At 39.3% G+C, this 23,543-nt stretch overlaps 1 protein-coding gene across 2 annotated transcripts; it reads right to left on the reverse strand.

Moving 5' to 3' along the window:
- Positions 1–2,169: 2,169 nt before the first annotated feature.
- Etaa1 (ETAA1 activator of ATR kinase) lies at positions 2,170–23,350 on the reverse strand. 2 transcript variants are annotated; one of them, XM_038331191.1, is made up of 6 exons: positions 23,049–23,350; positions 22,020–22,148; positions 21,491–21,567; positions 18,326–18,438; positions 15,603–17,542; positions 2,170–3,702 (listed from the first exon to the last, which is right to left on the reverse strand). In XM_038331191.1, the coding sequence occupies exons 1-6, from the start codon at positions 23,251–23,253 to the stop codon at positions 3,572–3,574; spliced, it is 2,595 nt and encodes an 864-aa protein (XP_038187119.1). In that variant the 5' UTR covers positions 23,254–23,350; the 3' UTR covers positions 2,170–3,571. The 2 variants fall into 2 exon arrangements, with proteins under 2 accessions (XP_038187119.1, XP_038187127.1); XM_038331199.1 differs by lacking the exon at positions 23,049–23,350 and having other exon boundaries at positions 22,025–22,148.
- Between the last annotated feature and the right edge of the window lie 193 nt (positions 23,351–23,543).

The following is a 23,543-nucleotide window of genomic DNA, read 5'->3' on the forward strand; positions in this document are numbered from 1 at the left end:
TATTACCAGTCAGATACCAGAAAAACTCATGGTCAAGCTGAGCTCACTGTAAATACTGACCATAACACATAGAGAAGGCTTTGAAAGGAGAGATTAACCCCAACCCCAGAAGCAAATGTGAGCCCTGGTAGGAAGTCTTCCCTCATTTTCTCCGATAGGCTCTTGTGCTAAGCGAAGAAATTGTTAGGCTCATAATAGACATTCTTTCCAAAACATGGATATTCAACTATTTAGATATTTTGATTTTTATTTGTGCTCTACCTTAATAAATTTTACTACAAACAAAACCAAAAAAAAAAAAAAATCCTTACATGAACTGGCTTTGCCTTTGACTAATTTTACTACACCTGTTCTTAAGAAGAAAAAATAAATAGAATGGAAACGGCTAGCTCAAAGTGCAAATTCGTATTTTATAGATGTCGATTTTCCATGCTGCTAAGTGACCACCTATGTTTCACTCACGCTGTGTAGGTTGTTCAACAGTGTTGCATCACCTGAGGAAAAGCGCACTTTACTTAAAGGAAAACCAATGACTACTGACTTCTCGCTGCACTTGTGTTCTGTCACAAGAGCTTTACCGCTAAGTTCAGATGACCTCCTAATGTGGGAAGTGATGGAGGCTGTGAGTATGTTTTATTGCCATGGGTTAATAAAGACGCTGCTTTTGGCCAACAGTTTAACAGAGTAAAGCCAGGCTGGAAGGGACATAAAGAGAGAGTAGGTGGAGTGAGGAAGAAGCCATGTAGCTGCTGTGGGAGACTGAGGCCAGACAGAACCTTACCAGTAGACCACAGCCACAGGCAACACAGAGATTAATAGAAATGGGTTAATTTAAAAGAGCTAGCTAGCAATATGCTTAAGTGATTGGCCAAGCAGTGTTTTAATACAGTTTCTGTGTGGTATTTCAGGTCTGGGTGGCCAGGAACAAATGAGCAGCCTCTGCCTACACTCTCCCAAGACAATGTTTGCTCTTGTAAGATATATAACAGTGACCTTATTTTGATTATGGAACTTTATAATCTCACTTGGTATTAAACTATTAACTGAGTTTGAGAAAGTCATTTAATCTATTTACTAGATTTCCGTCACATACAAAATAGAAGTGTTACATGATTGTACTGAGAAGAATTAAAAGGGAAGCTTAAAGCTATTCAGTAAGTAAAACATTTAGCAATGTTAAATGAAGCTCACCAACTAAGATTTATTACCCAAAGAACTTTAGAAAGACAAAAGCCTACAATCAACACCTATGCATGTTCACTTATGACACCTAAAAGAAGGCACAAGACATCTGGTGCTCTGTGAATTCACAAGCGCTTATGAGCACACTGGTAAAGCTGAAAATCATAGTCTAATTCGAACAATTTAAATTCAGTTTAACACTTGGATCAATTAAATGTTAAATAAACATCAATTAAATGTTTAAACTTTTCCAAGAAACATTTTCCAACTCTAAAGCTGAATGACTCATAGTTACAATGATTTCAGTGGAAGAAGAAAAAAATTCACAAACAGAATCTGACTACAAATCATTCAGAATATAATTAGTAGCCATCACATATCAGTAGTAAGCATACAGACGCAGAGGAAGGTACTCGTTCTTTGTAATTTAAAAGTATGATAGGAAAAAAATGTGGTTCATAACTAGATATAACTATTTCTGCAATAACCAACTCATGTTCTTGTAGCCAGTTATCTATCTAAACTCTGCAACAATGGTCTTGCTGAACTAAACTTTCTGTGAAACACAAACAGCAAAAAAGCTTCCAGGCCTACCAGCTGCGCCTTGGACTTTTGTGGATAACGTCCCTTGAAACTGGAAAAGTGCCAACCCATGCAGTCTAGGCAGCTCGTCACATGCTAGTGCTTCCAACAGCAACTGAAGAATGAAGACAGTAGAGAGGTGTGAAGGCAGAGGTAGCCTGCTGGAGGGGCACACATCCACCATCTAGAAGTGCTTTCAGTTTTTATGAAAGAGATGACTTCCTACTGAAGCAGATCAGGTATGCGTTCCACAAAAACAGATGCAACAGGCCGGTGTAAAAAGACCAGCAGAACGACTTAAAGCACTCCACAGAAAGAAGTTACAGGAGAGAGAAAGAGAGAGAGAGAGAGAGAGAGAGAGACTTAGAACAGATTGAAGGCTCATGAGAAAAGCAGTCTCTTCACTTCTTTGCATCAAAACTTGCAGCATTTATTTAGGTCTTTATAATATACTCTTTGGTAAATAATAAGAACAACTAAAATATACTTATATGCCATCTGAAAAATGATACACACTTAATAACTATCAGATTGTCACAGCTCAAAGACACCTGAACAGTAGTGAACACCTTACTAAGCTAAACTTTTCTTCATGCCTTCTAAAAGCCATTTAGAAAAACACAAGCATCCTTACCGTCATATACCCTCCCCACTAGTTAAGGCTTACATTACTGACTTATATTTTAGAAGACAAAAAGGAGGTAGGGATGACAGAGGGGAAAAAACAGTGAAGTCAAATAACTGATTAGAAGGAAAATTACAGTAATAAGAAAACTGAAAATAGAAAGTCTAATTTGGAATCCTGGAAAGATCAATTAATTCTATAAAATAAAGAATATATATAAGCACTGTTAATAAGCAGTCCTTAATGTGTTTTAGATTATATTTTAGTGTTAATGCCCCTTCAAATTATTTTAAGTACAAATAGATTGAAACAAATTATGTAATTCTTTATATGTTTAGAAAAATCAATTCTAACATAAACAAAGGTTTGTCTGTGACTTTGAAAGGAAAAGCATGAGCTAGGCATAGTGGTACTCATAGCACGGGGACACTGAGGAGAATCACTGTGTTTGCAGTCATCTGCGTAACAAGAGTTCAAGGCCAGTTAGGACCACATAGCATGACCCCAACTCAAATACACATGAATACAAAGAAAAAGAGCAGCTTGGATTGTTCTATTTAACCTATATGATAAAGGAACTGGATCGGACAATATGTTTCTGTCAATTCTAATATTAATGATGTTTTATGGCTTTGCTTAATCTATTATCTTTTTTTTCCCTAACAGCGACATGTTTTTCAAATTAAATCACATATTGAGAAATATTAAAATTTAAACCTACATCTGGCTAGCAAATGAAAACAATAATTTAAAAAAAAATTAAATAGAAGTTACCTACTTTTCAGCAAGGTCACTAAAAATATGGAAAAATTAATTAAAAATTGTACTAGATAACGAAACCTTAAGTAACTGAAAACACTACAGAGCAGAGTCACTGTTTACTCATTTAATCTGTTAGAAGCTTTACAGCTGTCTAATATTGATGCTCAGTTGCTATCATGTAATAAAGACACATACTTCCCTCTGTAGACACATAATTGCTAACTTTTCAAAAACTTATACATAATTCACATACATAGCCAAGAAAGTTTCATTTATAATGGTAAACACTGATTTATTAAATAATAAAGTAGAAGCCCATGCTTTATAGTCAGCATTAAATTTCTCACAGAGAAATCAAGAAAAAAAAGTCCTATCATAGATAGTTATTAATAGTTGTGAAACCGTCTGACTCCAATTTCATCAAAGCAGTGAAACGGAAGCTGAATGCAGAGCAGGCAACGCCTGTGCTTTTGCCTTTCTTCGAATCAGTGCTTCCTGTCTTTTTTGTTGGATTTCTTCAGGAGAATACTTTCTATTCCTCTCCTCTTCACCTAAAAAGTAAACAAAGCATAGGGATTTAATCTTACAACCTGTTAAGTTATCCTGAATATGATTTAACTTTTGCTTTTCTATTGCACTGGTTTGATCGTTAAATAACACAGAACCATTATACATACATGCACATATACACACACAATAAATACAATGTGCTATGTCAAGATGATGCCAAGCCTCTACCCAATATCCACATTCAAGGATGATAAAAACTGATTTTTGAACCTGAACAAATAATTCTTGAGAACAATGACATCTAATCCACGACTATATAAATTTCTTTTACTACCAACTTTTAAATTATATAAACATTGATACCAAGTAAGAACATTATGAATTGAATCGTCTATCAATCCTTCAAACAGAGCCGAGTAGTGAGTCACGTTTGTAATGCCAACACTCTGGAGATGGTAGGAGATCCAGTGAACACTGCCTGCAGTATATACTGCAAGGTCATTTTCTGCTACCTAAGACAGTCTTGGAGAAAAAGGAGAAGGGAAGGGAAGGAAAAGGAAGGAGACTCCAAAGACCTATGAAGGAAAGCTGGATATTAACAGTTACTTTTTTCCTTAAAAGAGTCACTAAGTTTGCATTTCTTCTACCAGAAAGATTTGAGTGACACAATGAAACTTCTCATGTTCAACTGTGTGGGAAGCACGGAGGTCAATTGTGCTCACTGATAAACACTGGGAGAACCAGTAATGTTAAACACCCAGTTTCTTCAAAGAAAGGGATGCACAACTTATCAGCCCAGAAGGCTGGGATTTGACATGGTAACAGCCTGGAGTTTTGTATGCTGTTTGACTTGAGACCGCACGGAATCCTCTCCCAGACTCTTAGCATGAGGTTGTCAATCTACAGAATATATCTTTATGGAATCTCTATATAGAACCCATATATACTGACGATGTCACATGCACTTTACAAAGAGTTCTTCATAGTCACAACTTAACCACTATTTCGCACATGGGACTGAGTTAATTATTGCAAAGACCCCTAAAACACAAGCTATTTATAACTGTTTAAAATTTTATTTTCATTGGAGAACGTATCAGAAAATTTAAGTCTCTATATGTGTGTATGTGTGTAAGTTAAAGCTTTAGATCAGAAACTACTCATTTAAATGACATGTAATACCTAAGATTATAACCCTAATATACATTTATGTAAATTTACTGATTAAACCCTAACATTTTAGCAGAATCTATATTATTGTTAGAGGAGGAGAAATATTTAGGTAGTGAAATCAGAACCATTTTACACAAATTTCTCTTGTTCATGAAAGGGGACTCAAAATATATCTACTTTCTTGGTATAATCAGAAACTGGAAAGGACAAAGTATTTTTATTTCAAACCAACTATTACATTACAAAAAACAGTGTAACTCGCCACTGGAATTAAAAGTATATGTAGTAGGGCTTTAATCCCTACTTGATGGCGCACACTTTAATCCTAGCACTCAGGTATCTGTGAGTTCAAAGCCAGCCTGGTCTACAAGAGCTAGTTCCAGGACAGGCTCCACAGCTACAGAGAAACCCTCCTCAAATAAATAAATAAATAAATAAAAGTATGTGCAATAGATTCATTTTAGAAACCTCACTGAACTAGTTATAGTTACTTTAAAACAAACTTACAATATTTACAACTATAATACATTGACAACAATTTTTAACATTTCAAAGCACATTGGGCTGTAACATGGAAAAATACTCATTGTACCAAAATTTTCTACCTTTTTGGAAGAAATCTGGTGATAGCTGTCAAATTTCACAACATTCTCTTACATTGTATTTTTAGGAATTAACAAATACAAGTCCACAAAATTCATAAGTTTACATAGAATTCCCACTGTACTGTTTGTAATTGTAAAAAACCTAAGCTTCCCTCAATAAAACAAATCTTACCCAATGTGAACAATCATATAATTTAACATACAGCACACAGGCACTAAAGGACTAAAGGAAACCTACAGGCACTAAAAGAAATGACAGTAATAATTTATTAAGGAAATGCAAAAATCAAACTTGTGTTATCCAATTCCGTCTATTTAAATAAAACAATAGATACAGAAACACACTTTTTATATGCATAAAAAAATCACTCAAGACAAAAAGCATAAAGACTTGAAGACAAAGTTGAAGAATAATTTCTAAAAGTGTATTCCAACAGCAATTTTAAAAAACAACTGCGACATGTAGTACCTCAGAGAAATAGTTAAGAGACTAAACTAGACAGCTAGGGCTGTTACACAGAGAAAACTGTCTTGAAAAAAACAAACAAACAAACAAAAGAAAAACAACAACAACAACAACAAGAGACCAAACCAAAGCACTTGTAGTCTAAGAGAGGGAAAAGACTGAAGGCTCTGAAAGTAGAGCAGTGGTGGCGCACGCCTTTAATCCCAGCACGTGAGAGGCAGAGGCAGGTGGATCTCTGTGAGTTCGAGACCAGCCTGGTCTACAGGGTGAGTTCCAGGACAGGCTCCAAAGTTACAAAGAAACCCATTTTGAAAAATAAACAAATAAAAAAACCTCAAAAACAAAAACAAAACAAAAAGAAAAACAAAAAAAGTAGGGTATAAAAGATCCCAAATCTACAGAAGTAAATACTGAAAGCTGGCAGAAGTACAAGTCACATTTAATGAAAAGCCTACCAGAACAGCAGACCTCAAAAAAAAAAAAAAAAAAAAACAAAACAAAACAAAACAAAAAAACCAACTAAAATCAGGAGATAGCATGTCTGATGTATTTCACATAAAAATTACCTACCAACCAAGATTACTATGAATACGTATGTACATATACAACCAAGTTATCCTTTGAAGTAGAAGGAGAAACAAAAATCTTCAACGATTGAAATAAACAAAACCAACTGATGACCACTAAGTCATCACTGAAGATGACAAAGTAGTGGTTCTCAACCTTCCTAATGCAGCAACCAATTTTTAATATCTCAGGGCCTGTACCTCGAGGCCTATAAGACATAGAAAAGCCTGGCTCAAGTCTGAGTGAGGATGAGACAGCAGAAACTAGGTAGACACCCTTCAGCCAGGGGGTGGGTTTGGCTGCATCTCACTGGCTGGAGGTACCCCCATATCACAAGATGTCACTTAACATATATAAGCTGACATTCACAGTAATAAACTGATTCCTGCTTTGAGTTAACTCTCTATTGTGTCTGACTGTTTGGCACTGTGGGGCTGCGGAATGGGCATGGGGCTGTGGAATGGGCGGATAGCACTCAGCTTTCTCTGGGGGAATGAGGAGGCTCAGGAAGCCTAGCAACTAGCGCCAGAATGTGGGGCACTGGTCCCACTGCCAAGTGATCTTCAAGATGAATGGGACCCCACGATGGGTAATGCAGCTTCATACAAAAATGACCCAGAGCTTAAGGCATGAGATATAAGCTTCTTTCCCAAGGCCTGGAATTGTCAGACCACAATGGAAGATATACTTACCCTGGCCCTGGGTACCCACCAGGAATCTTTTCTTATGGGACACATGGAACCAGGTGGGGACTCTGGCCATAGAAAGGGAGAAACACTTTGCTATACCCCCATCATTGGAGTTCAATCCAACTATGATAACCCTTAAGGCATGTTTTCACACTGTTGCTCTGCCTCCTTCAACATGCAGGTAAGGAAAAGGTAAGAGACCAGGAGAGGTCTAAAGAATCTGAAAATAACTGGCTAGGAGGGTGGGGGAGAAAGAGAAAGAGTGAGAGATTCCAGGCCAGAGCGCTGAGAGGCCTGTGGTCCAGCCAGAGCCTCCCCACCAGGCTCTGTTCTGTGTGTCCTTTGCCACACCCTGGAGCGTGTGGCTGGGGCTGGGCAGGCCCGCAGCTACCCACTGGGCTTAGGCAGGGAGCAGGGAGGCAGTGGGGACCCATGGCATGCCACCATGGATGACAAGGCATTCACCAAGGAGCTGAATGAGTGTAAGCAGGTGAAGGAGAACCAAGTGTGGATGGCTTTTAGAAGGTAGAAAAAAAAAAAAAAACATATATATTTAACATCTCAGAGGACACCAAAATCTCCCTGGCCTCATTTACCAAGGGAATGCTGCTGGGGATGCTGCAGCTTCAGGGACCTATCTCAAAGAGGTCTGAACTCTGCCCATACAAAATGCTACACCCAAATGCATAACTTAACTCATGTTAACTGGAGAGGACTCAAATAGCTATACCCACAGATCCCCGCAACAGAATTAAAGAGAACCGTTCATACATGCAAGACTTGCCAACAGTTTCTCCACGTCTCCCTGCCCCTTTATAAGGGCTGGGGTAAACCCAAAACGGTTAGGACCTAATATCGTCTGGCAAACAGATGTAACAAATTACCCTCTGTTTGGCAAACTAAAATATGTTTGTGACCATAGACATGTACTCTAAAGGATGCTAGGCTACCACCCACTCGGGAAAAGGCAACCCACGCCAAAAGCCACTTCTTACAATGTTTTGCTACGTTGGGACTACCACAACAGGTCAAGACTGACAACGGACCCTGTTTTATAAGTAAAACATTAAATGAATTCTTCCAGATGGAATTTATCCCATACCACCAGGATCCCATACAACCCTCAGGGTCAAGCGATTGTTGAAAGACATCACCAATATCTTGAAGAGGTCCTTATACAACAGAAAGGGGGAGAAGTCTCCCCTCATCTACAACTGCAAAAGGTGTTATTAACCATCAATATTTTAAATTTTCAAAAATCAGATGAACAAAATAGATTCCTGAAACTTGGGGATCCCTACCAAGGAGGCCCTGCCTAAAGGTTAAGTGGAAGGATCCTCTCACTAACCAACGGAGGGGCCTAGATCCCTTGTAAACACAAGGCTTTGGATTTGGATGTGTTTTCCCAGGGGGGAATATGCCTATATGGCTACCCCTCCCCTCAGGACAATGGGGAAGACCAAGGTGACCAATAAAGAACCAATAAAGAGAGAGATTATGGCAAACAACCCTTAAATTCAAACACAAGAAAAGAAAAATAACCACTGCCCAAGAGAGATTAACCCTTTAGGAAAGTGCTTCCAGTCTATTTATTTCATATGGCCCTCCCAGCGGTAATCATGTTAACTCTTCTCACAGGGATCGAGGTCCAGGCCCCCACCAACCACAAAAGGTGACGTGGATCCTACTGAGCGCTGGCACTGGAAGGATCCTAAACCAGACTTCTCAGATGACAACACTCTGGACATGGTGGCCTGACCTCATGTTTGACCTCTGCAGTTTCGCACATGGGAGCTGAGATATGAGAGTCTGGATTCTGGGGATGGAAGGAAGACTTGAATGCCGAGGCTCTCAGGGGTGCACCCTACCCCAGGCATTTTACCCTAATGAGCCTGAGTGTTCTCATGTCCTTAGGAGACACGTCCTTCCCTGCAGACATCCTTTTATGTATGCCCAGGGAGCAATCAGACTGCTTCCACTATTGCTATTAGAAACTGTGTGTGTGTGTGGGGGGGGGGGGGTCAGGGCTACTGATTACTATTGTTCTTCCTGGGGATGTGAACAGACTGGGCTGGACAAAATTAGAAAAGACAGAGACTGCATTACATTATTTATAAAAGGTTTTGGATTCCTTAGCAAGGGTAACCTTACAAAATAGGAGAGGCTTGGACTTGCCTTTTATGGAACAGGGAGGAATTTGCAGTGCACTTGGGGAAGAATGTTGTTTCTATACAGACCATTCTGGGATAGTTACAAGAACCCAAGATGAGTTTTAAAAAAGATAATAATTCATTTAAGTAAAGAACCCCCTATGAGACCTGGTTTAATTGGTCCCCATGGCTTACCATACTCATCTCTTCCCTAATTGGGCCAATGGCTATTTGTTTACCGATCTGTATTTTTGACTCATGAGTTTTCCAAAGGCTGAAACAAGCATTTCAAAAACAGATACAACAGGTACATGGCCCTTCGAGTACATTATGATAGACTCAATACATCTCACCCCACGGATGAACTCTCAATTTGAGGGTATCCAGGCCCAAACTTCAGATGGGGTAATCCTGACCTGTACTCTCTCCCCGGTGGGCAATTCTGGCTTGGTAACCAGGGTAGAGGGTGGGATCTAAAACAAAAGGGGGAGATATTGGGCCAAAATTGTCTCAGGGCCTGTACCTCAAGGCCTATAGGACAGAGAAAAGCCTGGCTCCAGTTCAGGGCCTAGACTTTAAGGCCTGTAGGACAGAGAGAAGCCTGGCTCGAGTTTGAGTGAGGCTGAGACAGCAGAAACTAGATAGATGCCCCTCCAGCCAGGGGGAGGGTTTGGCTGCTTCTCATTGGCTTGGAGGTACCCACAGTAAGAGTTCCTGCTTTGACTTGACTCCCTATCACATCTGACTGAACCGGCTGATAGTGCATTCACCTTTCCCTGGGGAATAAGGAAGCTCAGGAAGTCTAGCACTAATTAACAGAGTTTCACATATTGTGGTGACCCAAACTATACATTATATCCATTGCTACTTTGTAACTGTAATTTTGCTACTGTTGTGAACTGTAATGTAAAAATGTGTTTCCCAATGCTTTTAGGTGATCCCTATAAAAGGGCCTTTTTACCCCCAAAGGAGCTGCAATCCACAGGTTGAGAACTACTGTACTAAATGAATACTATGCACAGATGAAGAAAGATTTACAAGTACAAGAGCTATAGAAGCAATATTAAGCTGGGCGGTAGTGGTGCACGCCTTTAATCCCAGAGGCAGAGGCAGGTGGATCCCTGTGAGTTCAAGGCCAGCCTAGTCTGCAAGAGCTAGTTCCAGGACAGACTCCAAAACTACAGAGAAACCCTGTCTTGAAAAAAAAAAAAAACACAAAAACAAAAAACAAACAAAAGATTTAATAAATTTTAGAAATAACAAATTTTAATGGACGAGACAATAAAGAAACTAGTTTTAGGAAGAAATCAAGCAGTTGTAAACAGGTAAACCAGAAAATCTTTCAAGATAAAGAAGGAAAGCCGGGCGGTGGTGGCGCACGCCTTTAATCCCAGCACTCGGGAGGCAGAGGCAGGCGGATCTCTTTGAGTTCGAGACCAGCCTGGTCTACAAGAGCGAGTTCCAGGACAGGCTCTAGAAACTACAGGGAAACCCTGTCTCGAAAAACCAAAAAAAAAAAAAAAAAAAAAAAAAAGAAGGAAATTATTCCATACTGTGAACAACCACACTAAATGTAAACAATCGTGATTCTCCAGTTAGAAGGTTATTGAACAGAATCTAAGTATTTGCTGGATCTTAGGAGGTGATAAACAGAGAATGAAATTACAAAAACAAAATGAATCTGAAAGCCCAGACCACAAAGCCAGGCTTCAAGCCAAACTGAAGGGGTATAAAGCAATTCACTGTGTATTAATAAAGGAAGCAATCCATCAGAAAATTATGATGAAGGGTCCCAACACTCAAGAAGACTAAAATCAAAGCACTGCAATTCTCATGTCTGCCTGAGGCTACAAAGTGACAGCAGCCCAAACCACAGAAAATCCTATCTCAAAATCCAAATTAAAACAAACCAAACAAACAAGAAAAACTTGGCCGCCGTACAGATGGTTTGGTGGGTAAAAAGGTTACACTTCATGACCTTATTGTAAAAGACCCGCATGGTAAACAGAGATCTGAGAAGGTGACTGCCACCAAGACTGGGGGCCTTGAGTTTGATCACTAGACATGGTAGAAACTGACTTCCAGAAGTTGTCCTATTGACCTCCATACTTGTGCTGTGGCTTTTATGCACCCATCTACCTTTGTTAACAAGGTAAGCCATCCTAAGAAATATGATGGAGAGATGCAGTCACAAAGAAGAATTTCAGTACCATAATATTCAATTTTTGTCACTAGACAGATCATTCAAGCAGAAAAACAAGTAATAAAACAACTCTCCAAGTTAACTTTTCCACAAATCAAATGGATTTAAAGGATAAATACCACTGCAGAAATTCTTCTAGCAAACCATTAAACTTTCTCGAAACACGTTATGTCCTTAAGTCTTAATACATACATACACAGACACACAGACACACACACACACACACACACACACGAGGGGGAGAAAATAACTTCTTCTGTTATCAGATCCATTGGAGCGTAAAAAGTGTGTCATCAAGAAATCAGGAACTTAGAAATTTCTAGACTCAAGTAAAAATGAAAACACAACTTACTAGAAATTTTAAAAACAGCGAGGTCACTGCTAAGAGAGAAGTTTACAGCTAGGAGTTGCCTATATGCAAAAACACCAGAGATCGTAAAGTAATTCAAGTTCACTCTACAAAGCCAGTATTAACTTTGATATCAAAATGGGATAAGGATGTAACAATACATTTCCCTGGAGAACGTAGCAAAATTCACTTAATAAAATACTTGCAAATCAAATATAGTAACTTATTAATAAGATCGTGATCAATCTGATTTCATTCTGAGGATGTAGACATGACTCTGCCTACACAAATCAACAAACATAAAAATAGAATGAAGGATAAAAATCACATGATCATCTCAACAGATGTGGGGAAAGTTTTAGACAAAACTGCTTACTACTTCATGATAATAACCCTAAAGAATCTAGAACAGAAATATCATACCTCAACAAACTAAAGAATCTATGAGACAAACCTAGAGTCAACATTATACTACTGGAAAATTGAAAGCATTTCCTTTAAAATTAGATATTTGGTTGTGAGCCTAGCCTTTAACGGTTGAGTCATCAGAGGTATGATCTCTAAAATACACAAGGAACTCAAGAAATTGGTCATCAAAAGAACAAATAATCCAATAAAAAATGGAGTACAGACCTAAACATAGATCTCTCAACAGAGGACTCTAAAAAATGGCTGAAAGACACTTAAGCAAATGCTCAACATCCTTAGTCATCAGAGAGATGCAAATCAAAACAACTCTGAGATTCCATCTTACACCTTTAAGAATGGCCAAGATCAAAAACACTGATGACAACGTATGCTGGAGAGGTTGTGGGGAAAAGGGAACACTCCTCCATTGCTGGTAAGAGTGCAAGCCAGTACAGCCCCTTTGGATGTCAGTATGGCGATTTCTCAGAAAATTAGGAAACAACCTTCCTCAAGACCCAACAATACCACTTTTGAGTATATATCTAAAGAATGCTCCATCCTGCCACAAGGACATGTGCTCAACTATGTCCACAGCAGCATTATTTGTCATAGTCAGAACCTGGAAACAACCTAAATGCTCCTTGACAGAATGGATAAGGAAAATGTGGTACATTTACACAGTGGAGTAATACACAGCAGAGAAAAATAGCATCTTGAATTTTACAGGAAAATAGATGGAGCTAGAAAACATTTCGAGTGAGATAACCCAGACCTAGAAATACAATTATCATATGTATTCAATAAGTGGTTTTTAAACATAAAGCAAAAAAAAAACCCAAAACAAAACAAAAAACAAAAAAACAGACTACAAATCACAACCCCAGAGAACCTAGACAACGAGGACCCTAAGAGAGAGATACATGCATCTAATCTACATGGGAAGTAGAAAAAGACAAAATCTCCTGAGCAATTTGGGAACATGGGGACCATGGGAGAGGGCTGAAGGGTAGGGGAGAGAAGCGAGAAGGGGGGGGGGGGGGAGCAGAGAAGCAGAGAAAAATGTAGAGCTCAATAAAAATTTTTTTAAAAAATTAGATATGAAACAAAGTTGTCTTCTTCTCTCTCGGCTTATTTAATACAGCAGTGGATCTATTAGTCATAGCAAAGAAGGAACAAAAACGACAGACGTCACCAGATATTTCCACTTGTTAACCATATGACCACATACATAAAGGGCTGCAAAACTATCACTAGAAAATCTTAGATCTGATAAACATTTTCAGTAACACAGCAATATAAAAAACTAACATATAAAAACTCGATTTTCTTCTATCTCAAACTGTCTAAGAAGACAATCAGCAAATAAATAAATAAATAAAGCTCCAACAGTAAAATTACCAAGGAGGTGAAAGACCTACACAATGACAACACAGAACAATGACTAAGGAATTTAAACTACTAGAAGATGGATACTTTTCCAGTGCTCATGCACTAGAAGAATTAACACTGAAAAATGGTCCTATTACCAAAATGGGTCTACAGACTCAAGAAAACCCCATCCAAACTCAAACGACATACTTCACTTTAGGTGGGCACACATGCATGTGTGCGCACACCCACACAATTCCCAACAGTTAAAGCAATCCTCAGCAAAATGAGTAATGCCAGAGACAACATAATTTCAAATTCCATTAAAGTAGCAGTAATAAAATCAGCATGGTACTGTCACAAATGCAGACATGCAGATCAACAAAAAAGAAGACTCAGACCCAAGCAGCTTATTTTCTACCTAGGGTCTAAAAAAAACCCAAAACAAAACAACAACAACAAAAAAATGGTGCTGGAAAATTAGGATATCCATATGTAGTGCCTTCCATCCTTTATAAAAACCAATCAATAGGGATCAAAGATATTAACATAAGATCTGAGCTTTTGAACTACTGGAAATCAGGTAAGAAGCTTCAAAATACAAGGATGGGCAAGAGTTTCTGGAAAGAATCACAAAAGTTCAGGGAAAAAATAGAATTAGCAAGCAGGACTACATCGAATTATAAAGTGTTCGCATAACAGTATGTAACAGCCACAGTGAAGAAACAACTTAGATAACAGGGGAATATCTTTGCCAGGTACTTACAACACGGGCTAATGTTCAAAAAATATAACGGATTCAACTAACTACAAAGAAAGACCCAGATAACTCAGAGAACAAGTGGCAAATTAAATAAGAATTCCAGAACAAGTACAAGTCAACAAATTTATATATTAAAAAAAATCAACATCTTTAACCATGAAGGAAATGCAAAACAAAACTACTCTTGGATTTGATCTCACTACAGTTAGAATGGTTACCAAGCTGGGGGAAAGACAACATATACTGGCAAACATGGGAAGATGAGAGGAACCTTTATACTCTGTTGGTGGGGAAAAAACCACATACATACATAAATATATTGGTGTGGTCACTAGGGCAGTCAGAAAAGGGTCCTCGTAAAGCTAAGATTAATTAAACTATTGTTGGTATATTAATGAAGGAATCAAAATGAATATGCAATAGATACAGTCGCATACCTGTTTATTATAGAAATAAGCATTCAAACTAGCCAAGTCATGTGACCTTATTTTCCATCAATGAATGACTAAAGAAAGTAGCAAGCAACAAAGAAAAATTAAATAAAGGGTGACTATTTGGGATGAGGAGGAAGCCAGTAGGAAAAAGAGTAATTAGAAGTAGCAACTACAATAAAGTTATTATTACAAGTATGAAAATGTCATAATCAAACATCACTTTATATGATATAAACTGACGATAAAGTTTCATGACATATACAAAACTGGTAATAGCGCTTTTCTCAGATAAAATTACTCCAAATTATTATATAGTATTCTATTTCGATATTTTAGTATGTGAGACTGGTTAAGGGTTTTTCAGATTATAGTTTTAGATTTTATTTGAAATATGAGTCATTCACTGAAGGTTGTTTTACACATGTAAGTGTTTTATGTGGGTTAAAAAGCCTAGTTTGCTTTTTGAAGATTAGAATATAAAGGGGACATAGAGGACACTGTAAGGTGGTAGCAATATTGTAAGGTGGACAGTTTGAAGATACAATTGCTGAGGTGTGATTAAGGGGATTTATGAAGGAATAAGAACAATTAGAAAAAAAGATCAAACGGAATGATTTTAAAAAGGTTGCATCAAGTAACATTAATTTTGTCACGAGTGCCATGAACTGTCTATCAGATACTAGTTATACCTGGTTAGGCAAGACAAGTAAACAGCATCAATCATTTTCAAGATCACACTTTTCAAAGAAAGCTATTTCATACATACCTTTAGAACATGGTTTCAAAGATTCAGAATAATTTACTGAAGATTGGTATTGATTAGCCTCAAGCAGTGAACTGACAGTTTCTTTTTTTCCTAAATCCTGAAAGATTTTGCTAACAGGTATACTTCCTGCTATACAATTTTGGTTTATCGGAGAAAGGATCTGAGGATTTTTTGTCTTAAATGTAAATTTTGAAACCCTCAATAATTTGTTGTCATTCTGAGCTTGAGTTGCTGAGGTGCTGTGGGAGAGCTGATGAGTACTCAACTTCGTATTAGTAATTTCCGTGCTCGCGGGACCCAAACTAACATTCAGACTTGAACTTCCTGCAAGCATCAGTTGTGATCTATTCAACTGGACTGGTACAGGTTGATTATCCCTTGAATGCTTAAAGCACACAGACACATTTGTTGCAGCATCCAAAATACCGGGATAAGCTCCACACGTGTCTCTTTTTTCTACCTTCAAAGACTTATGTGTCTGTGAGTTAGCTGTGAAGGACGAGGAACTGGTAAGATTCCAAGGCTGTTTAGATGCAGTAGCAATGTTTCTGGGTCCCGGTTTGGAAGTGCTATTTGTGCTTTCTGACTGCTTGTTGCCCTTGTTGTCTTCTTGAGTTAGTCTTTCAATGTCATCACACGCCTGATAGAACAGATCGTCATCGACATCATCCGCTTCCCAGGTAGTCTCGAACTCATGGCATGCTTCAATCATTTCACTGGCCACCAAAGGGTCATTCCAGTCATCGAGGGAAGAACTGAACTTTGATCCATTAGTATGATTTGTGTTTTGATCCATTAGTCTGTTTTCTTTGCCCAAGAGTACAGAACCAAGGGGAGCAGTATCAATAGGTGCTTTCAAAGGCAGGTTAACACTAAGCCCACTGTTTCGTTCATTAAGGTATCTTGAGTACGAACCAGAACTATCAGAAGCACACTTAACTGTACACTTACTGCGACTATCTTCTTTTACTCTTGCGGTATTAGAGACATCAACACAACCTTCATCTTTAATGTTACTCAAAGATTTCTCAAGCCTCATTTTATTTCCAGTTAATGGTAACTTGCTTGATTCATCACTTGGATGTGATAAAAATCTATATCCTCCAGAATTTCCTAGTTCTGTGTTACATGGCTTTGAAGGAAGGTCCAGGGTTACTTTCGAATCTCCCGACTTTCGACCTAGATTATTCGTATTTGTTCTTGATGTGATTGTATGATTTTTAGCAGTAATGGTACACGCTGCATTCTGACTCATACCTTGGGCAGTTGTCAAAGGAGGGGGTTGAAGCATTTCAGCATTTTCCATGAGGAAAGGTTCATTGCCTAGCAAGCTTTCCCAGTCATCCTCAAAGTCACTAGTAGTCAGCCCATCAGGATGTTTAGAAGATTCTGGCATCTTAGCACAGGGAGTCACGCATGATTTTCGCAGTAAGGCAGTATCTACCTGAGGGGAAGGTGATATTGGAGTTCTGTTTGGCAGGTTTTCAGTGACCAGAGTTTCATTAGTAATAATTTCCTCTTCTATTGAACTGCTTTTCGTCACAAAGGTAGCTTTGCTATTGTTCAGAAAAGAATTCGTCACACCTTGGCTTAGCTGTCCGCTACACATCTGAGTGGAACCATCAAAAATAGCATTCAGGGCTGCTTCAACATTTTGGTCAAAGGGTTTCTGACCGCTGTCTTGCTCCTTTGCCACAGACATTCTGGTGTTTCCTTCCATTTGCTTCTTCATTAGAGCACAATCGATTTCAGGAAATTTATCATCCATCTCCATCTGTACAGAATCTTTACGGTGGTGTACATGTCCCACTTCTGAAGCTGCCTGGATAAAATCATGATTCTTTCCGTCTTGCTCTTGAATCACATCAAGTTGCTCCATATTTTTATCAAACTGCTTAGCCAATTTCATGAGTTCTTTTTCTCGAGTTTTTGTTTTTAACCTATTAAAATATCATTGAAACATTTTAATTAAAAAACTGTCTAAGAATTATTCAATTATCATTTAGTATATTTTGGTGTAACAAAACACCAAACGTTTAAGTCTAAGAAAAACATGTCTTTAACTCAGGAATTTTACATATCAAATCAAAAAAGTTTACTAGCTTGGTTTATTCTAAAACCTACAATGCTAGTAAGTGGTGTGGGACAAGTCTGTATTCTGTCAATTATGTTTTCAATAAACGCTGATTGGCCAACAGCCAGGCAGGAAGTATAAGCAGAACAAACAGACTGAAGTAGAGGCGGTTCAGGAAGCTCCTTCTCTTCCCTAGTCCTGTCCCAACCACAGAAGATGTGATTGTCCCACTGAAAAAGGTACCGAGCCATGTGGCCAACATAGATAAGAATAATCGGATAATATAAATTATAAGAGTTAATAAGAAGCCAGGCGGTGATGTCGCATGCCTTTAATCCCAGCACTCGGGAGGCAGAGGCAGGCGGATCTCTGTGAGTTCGAGGCCAGCCTGGTCTACAAGAGCTAGCTCCAGGACAGGCTCCAAAGCCACGGAGAAACCCTGTCTCGAAAAACCCAAAACAAAACAAAACAAAAACCCAAAAAAGTTAATAAGAAGCCTGAGCTTATGGATCAATCAGTTTATAACTAATGTAGACCGCTGTGTGATTTTCTTTGGGACTTAGGAATGTGGGAACCGGGCAGGACAGAAACGCAGTCAGCAAGTAAGGACATCTGCCTCACGGAATCAGAAGGCGGCGTGTGAACTCACTTTGTGCAGCGCGTTTTCACTCTTGACTTCTCTTTTGCTGCACTAGGAGTACAGGGAATAGCAGCGTCGCCAATCCACACACCCAGCATGGAGTTTCTCACTGGTTTTTCGTCCTTTGAAAGAGGAAAGAAAAAGAACATAAGAGCACCACAAAGTAAGAGACTAACCCTTCTCCCCAAGGAAAAGGAAGGAGAGTGGAGACTAGAGGGGCAAGAGAAGAATGTGATACCAGTCAATAACAAACTCACACAACGGGAAACTGGAGAAAGGCGGGAAGCGTGATCCATTTATGCTTCCACAAGTAAAAAAAGAAATATTCAAATTTTTATAAACACTCAAACCATATTTATAAAAACTAGGGTTTGATGTACATTACCTATCAAATGCATTTTGATGTCATATACATATAAAGGAACATTTTATAAAAGGGACTAACATTTCAGTTGTTGTAAGATACTCATAAAATCAGAATAAACTATGTACACCTATCAGAACTGAAAATATGAATATATCCAGAATTCTTTCTGTAGCATTGGTTCTCCGATTTTTTTCTTATTCTCGCTAACTCTTTATCTAAGAATCGAGAGTTCCATCTTGACTTTAACTGAGCACAGAGAGAGTAATGTCAGGACTAGATATTTTAGAGCAAGGTCAAGGCTTGTAGATGGAGCAGCGGGCTGCGTCCCGCCACCCAGCTAGCTTTACCCCAAACAATTACACAGAAACTGTATTCATTTAAACACTGCCTGGCCCATTAGTTTCAGCCTCTTATTGGCTAATTCTCACATCTTCCTTTAACTCATATTTAGTAATCTGTGTAGCACCATGAGGTAGTCGCTTACCAGGAGAGATCTTAACCTGCGTCTGTCTTGGAGAGAAGCATGGCTACTGTCTATGGCGACTGCCTGAAGTGTCTCCCCGACCCCCTTCTTCCCAGCATTCTGTTCTGTTTACTCCACCCACCTATGTTCTGACCTATTGGACCAAGCAGTTTCTTCATTAATCAACCAATGAAAGTCCTCCATCAAAGGCTAAATCTAAGAATGGGGAGACAGACAAAACCAAAAATTTTAAAGTAGGAAGTGGTCTTAGATTAGGATGTTTCTGCTGTATTTTTCTGTTCCTTAATCCCCCAAAAGCTATGGAATGAACATTATATTAAAAACCAGCAGTTCTCCATCTGTGGACTATAACGTCTGGCAAACCTCTAGCTCCAAAAGCATTTATAATTTTATGGCTGGAGGTCACCACAACATGAGGAACTGTTTCAAATGCTGCAGCATTAGAAAGGTTGAGAGCCATGGTTATACTTGATCTTAAGGAGCACACCGTATAAAGTTATATAAATGATGAAAACAAAGATATCACCTTAAACACCGCTTAAGTTATCACTACAGAAAATGGAATGACTGTCTAATATGCAAATGTATCTTTAAAAATGAAATCTGAAACCATTAGGAGGGAACTAAGTGATTTGAAGATAACTAAGAAAACCTCAAACATTTGTAATTATGAGGGTCTGACACTTGGAGATGAGTGAATTAACTAATCCCAGTGCAGTTTTCCATGACTCCAGCTACCAAGGGGCACTGCTGCCATTTCTCCACAACAGCTGCTATTTCCAGCCCATCTCATAAAGCCAACAGGATACTCAACATTATACCACTAGTCAGGCTGGCCGGCCCAAAAGTGTTTTATTGTGCTTCTTTGACTTAGTTAATGAAGATTTACTGCTGACATACGGAGTAATTATATTATGGCATAGACGTACTTAAACGAAGTGTTGGTACAATGAATCATACCAAGATAGTGGAAGAACTGATTTCTTGCAAGCTGTCCTCTGACCTTCACACATGCTGTGGGCATGCATGCACACACATGTACGTTAATACCTATGAGAGCATATATGCACATGCACGCACACACATGCATGCATGCACGCACACACACACACTTTAGAAAATATAGAAAGAAAATATTTAAGTAAGGAAAAGAAAGAAAAGAAACTCAGAACAGTTGATGTTCTCGGCCATGCTGCTCACTAACAACAAGACTAATCAAGGAATGACAGTTACTGGATTCACTAAAACTTCTATTTCATTTAAGCACCACAAAAATTAAAGTGAAGGAAAAAAAGTCTTTGAAGATGGGTTTATTACAATAAATAAACCATAATTAATTTATTTAAAGCACTCTACAGTTTATTATAAATTTTACATAACTTAATCCTAATAATGCACTGAAGACAGCAAGGCAGGTAATAATTCTTTGTGGCTCAATGAACTGAGGTTATGAGCATTTAACTACTCAGAAGAGGCTGTTTGAGGCCTACACCTAAGCCCAGTGATTGCCCCAGTTTTAAAGCATTTCTTGGTAACTTTATAACTCAATGGATACAAGCGCGAGCACTGCAATGAGGAAAATCTGTACTACAGACAGCGGACAAGCACTAACAACCAAAACTCAAATTTACATTGCTTGTTCTAGTATACAACTGTTCAAAATACAATGCGGAAAATGCTGTATGGTGTTAAATATATTAAAAATAACAAAAGTAAAATGCTAGTCAATAATTACTACTCCAAGAGAATTAAAGCAAAATATCTCCTTGTATGTGCAGGTTCTACATCTAACCAATGGCAGACGAAAAATAGGGGATACAGGCATTTTCTTTGTTTTTTTTTTCCCTCAACAGTACAGCATGACAACTAACTGTATTACTTAAGGAATAAAGAAACCAGAGATGACTTAAAGTTTATGGGGCAGGCTGGAGGCATAGCTCATGGAAGAGCACTTGCCTAGCAGAAGGGAGTCCCTGGGTTTGAGCTCCAGCCCTGCAAAAACAACAAATAAAATAAATAAATACTCTACACGGGAGGATGTGCGTAGGTCACCATGCAAAACCACACCATTATCTGTAAGGACCTTCAGAATCTGCAAACTCGGGTATTCAGAATAGTCATGAAACTGTGCCTCATGGACACTAAGGGGCGACAATACTATCCACTGTACAATTTGTCTCTTCTTTCAAGACACACACCCAGAAAGAGAAAAGCTAACTGCAACTTCTCTTGCTCTAAATACGTTATTTCGAATAGGAAAGAGGACACAAGCAAGCAGTAAACAAATTTTGCTGTTTTATAAACCATGAACGGCTGTCTTTACCTGAGGAGCAATACGGTTGACAATATGTGAAATCTCATCTGTGTACGGAGTGGGAATCTGCTTTTTTCTTCCTTTACCTAAAGAAACAGACATTTCTATAACTCTTAGGTCAAGAATTTTAAAATCTGTTGTTACCTTTTAGAAAATGATTATAACCAGTGCAACTTATACTACAGTGTATATAGTGACTCTGCACTAACATCATGTGCATATTAGAGAGAAAAATCACAACAGTCTCAAGAACACAACAAAACATCCACTGTGTCGAAGTTTCTGATGTTACCTGACTAAAATGTTACAAATACTAATCCTTCACCAAACATTTAACCACATAACAACCTTTTTTTTTTTTTTTTTCCCTTTTCTTTCGAGACAGGGTTTTTCTGTGTAACAGCCTTGGCTGTCATGGAACTCGCTCTTGTAGACCAAGCTGACTTCGACCTCACAGAAATCCCCCTGTCTCTGCCTCCCGAGTGCTGGGAGTCGCGAGCACCACCACCCAACTTCCATATAACAGCCGTCAGATTACCTAACTGTTTGGTCATTGGAGAATTCTGATCCCAGAAGATATCAGTCTGTCCATCTGGATCATTAGGAGAACTGAAGGTACAGGATAATAAATCCACTTTCACAACTCTTGTTGGAGTCTCATACTTTTCTGTACAAAATGACAATTGTCCCGTTTTAAGCATTCACAAGAGCCAAAGTCAAACAGCAGCTTAGACAAATTATTTTTATGCCCAATATAAAACTTCTCTTAAAAACAACCATTTTAAACACAATAGAAATGTTTCACTAAAATTGATACTTCATAAATTTAACACTGTAGTTAGTATTTTTTTTAAATTCCATAGGCCCAGGAGTGATACCACCTGGTCAATGAGTTACAACGGCCATGGCTTCAGTAACCTCTTTGCTGTTAGCAGATACACTGCCAACTATCCAAACAGAAACCCTAGTTAAACTCGTTTAAGCTCCTCCTATCAAGTCTACCCAAATTTTATACTCTAACACTCTAATGAGTGATCTGTTTCTAGAGAAGTTCTGTTTAGAATCACTTAAATTTTTACAATTGCATTGTTCTTTCTCGGATTTGTTTTTGTCATAGCAGAGGCAAACAAGGTAACAGAAGTTTTGTTATTTTAAGAACACACTCTAGAAAAGGTCCTTATTAGGTTAGGAATCTTTTTTTAAAATTCTAACTCCAAAAGTTATCAGAAAGGAACGCTCCATTGGTTTGCTATTTTGACCGGATGTTATTCCTAGCAAGTTCCGGAAACAAACGACAGCTTTGAGGTGACCCTTTTTGAAAAGCAAAACAGGGCAAAAAAGAAAGAAAAAAGAAAAGCTTAGCCGCCCAATCCCCCGGGGGTAGATTAAGGCACAGGGTCCGCCCAGAACCAGAGTCAACCCGAAAACAGCCGCCGCCGCCCGGATCAGGGGCTCCGCTCTGCAGCCTAAGCCTCCCGCCCACTCCAAGGCCCCGGAGCTGCTCTCCCTGCCTTCTCCGCACCCCACCCCCACACCGGGCTCGGCTCCCCGGCCGCCCTCTCCTCACCCCCGGGGCTCCTCCGGTCGTCAGCCGCCGCCCGGCGCTGCTCCCGCCGCAAAGGCCGAGCTCTCGCCTTGCAGGGCAGGGAGTCGCGGGCCGCCCTGGACCACCGGGACCCCGGCTCCACCGCCGGGCAGCAGTCGTCGGCAGCCGCCCTGCGCGGTGTGCTCCTCCGGCCAGGGCTGTCCGCATGCTTCCTTCGCCGACTCATTCCGGCGGCACCCTCCTCCCGCCGCGTTCACATTTTGCAACCGAGGAGCTGTGCAACGGCTCGGCACACCGCCTGAGCGCCAAAAGCCACCGCCATCTTTGCAAGTAAGGCGCGCAAAAGACGCTGCCGCTGATTGGCTGCGTCCGACTGGGGCGGGGTGGCTGAGCCTGACGCTGGTTGGCTGCGTCCGTTTCACGGGCGGAGATACGGAGGCTGCCGCAGTGCTAGCATCAAAGGCAGATCCAGCTGAAAAGGTTTTCCTGGAGGTCTAGCTTCATCCCTACCCAGCT

Source organism: Arvicola amphibius, chromosome 1, assembly GCF_903992535.2.
Source record: "Arvicola amphibius chromosome 1, mArvAmp1.2, whole genome shotgun sequence".
NCBI classification, from domain to species: Eukaryota; Metazoa; Chordata; class Mammalia; order Rodentia; family Cricetidae; genus Arvicola; species Arvicola amphibius.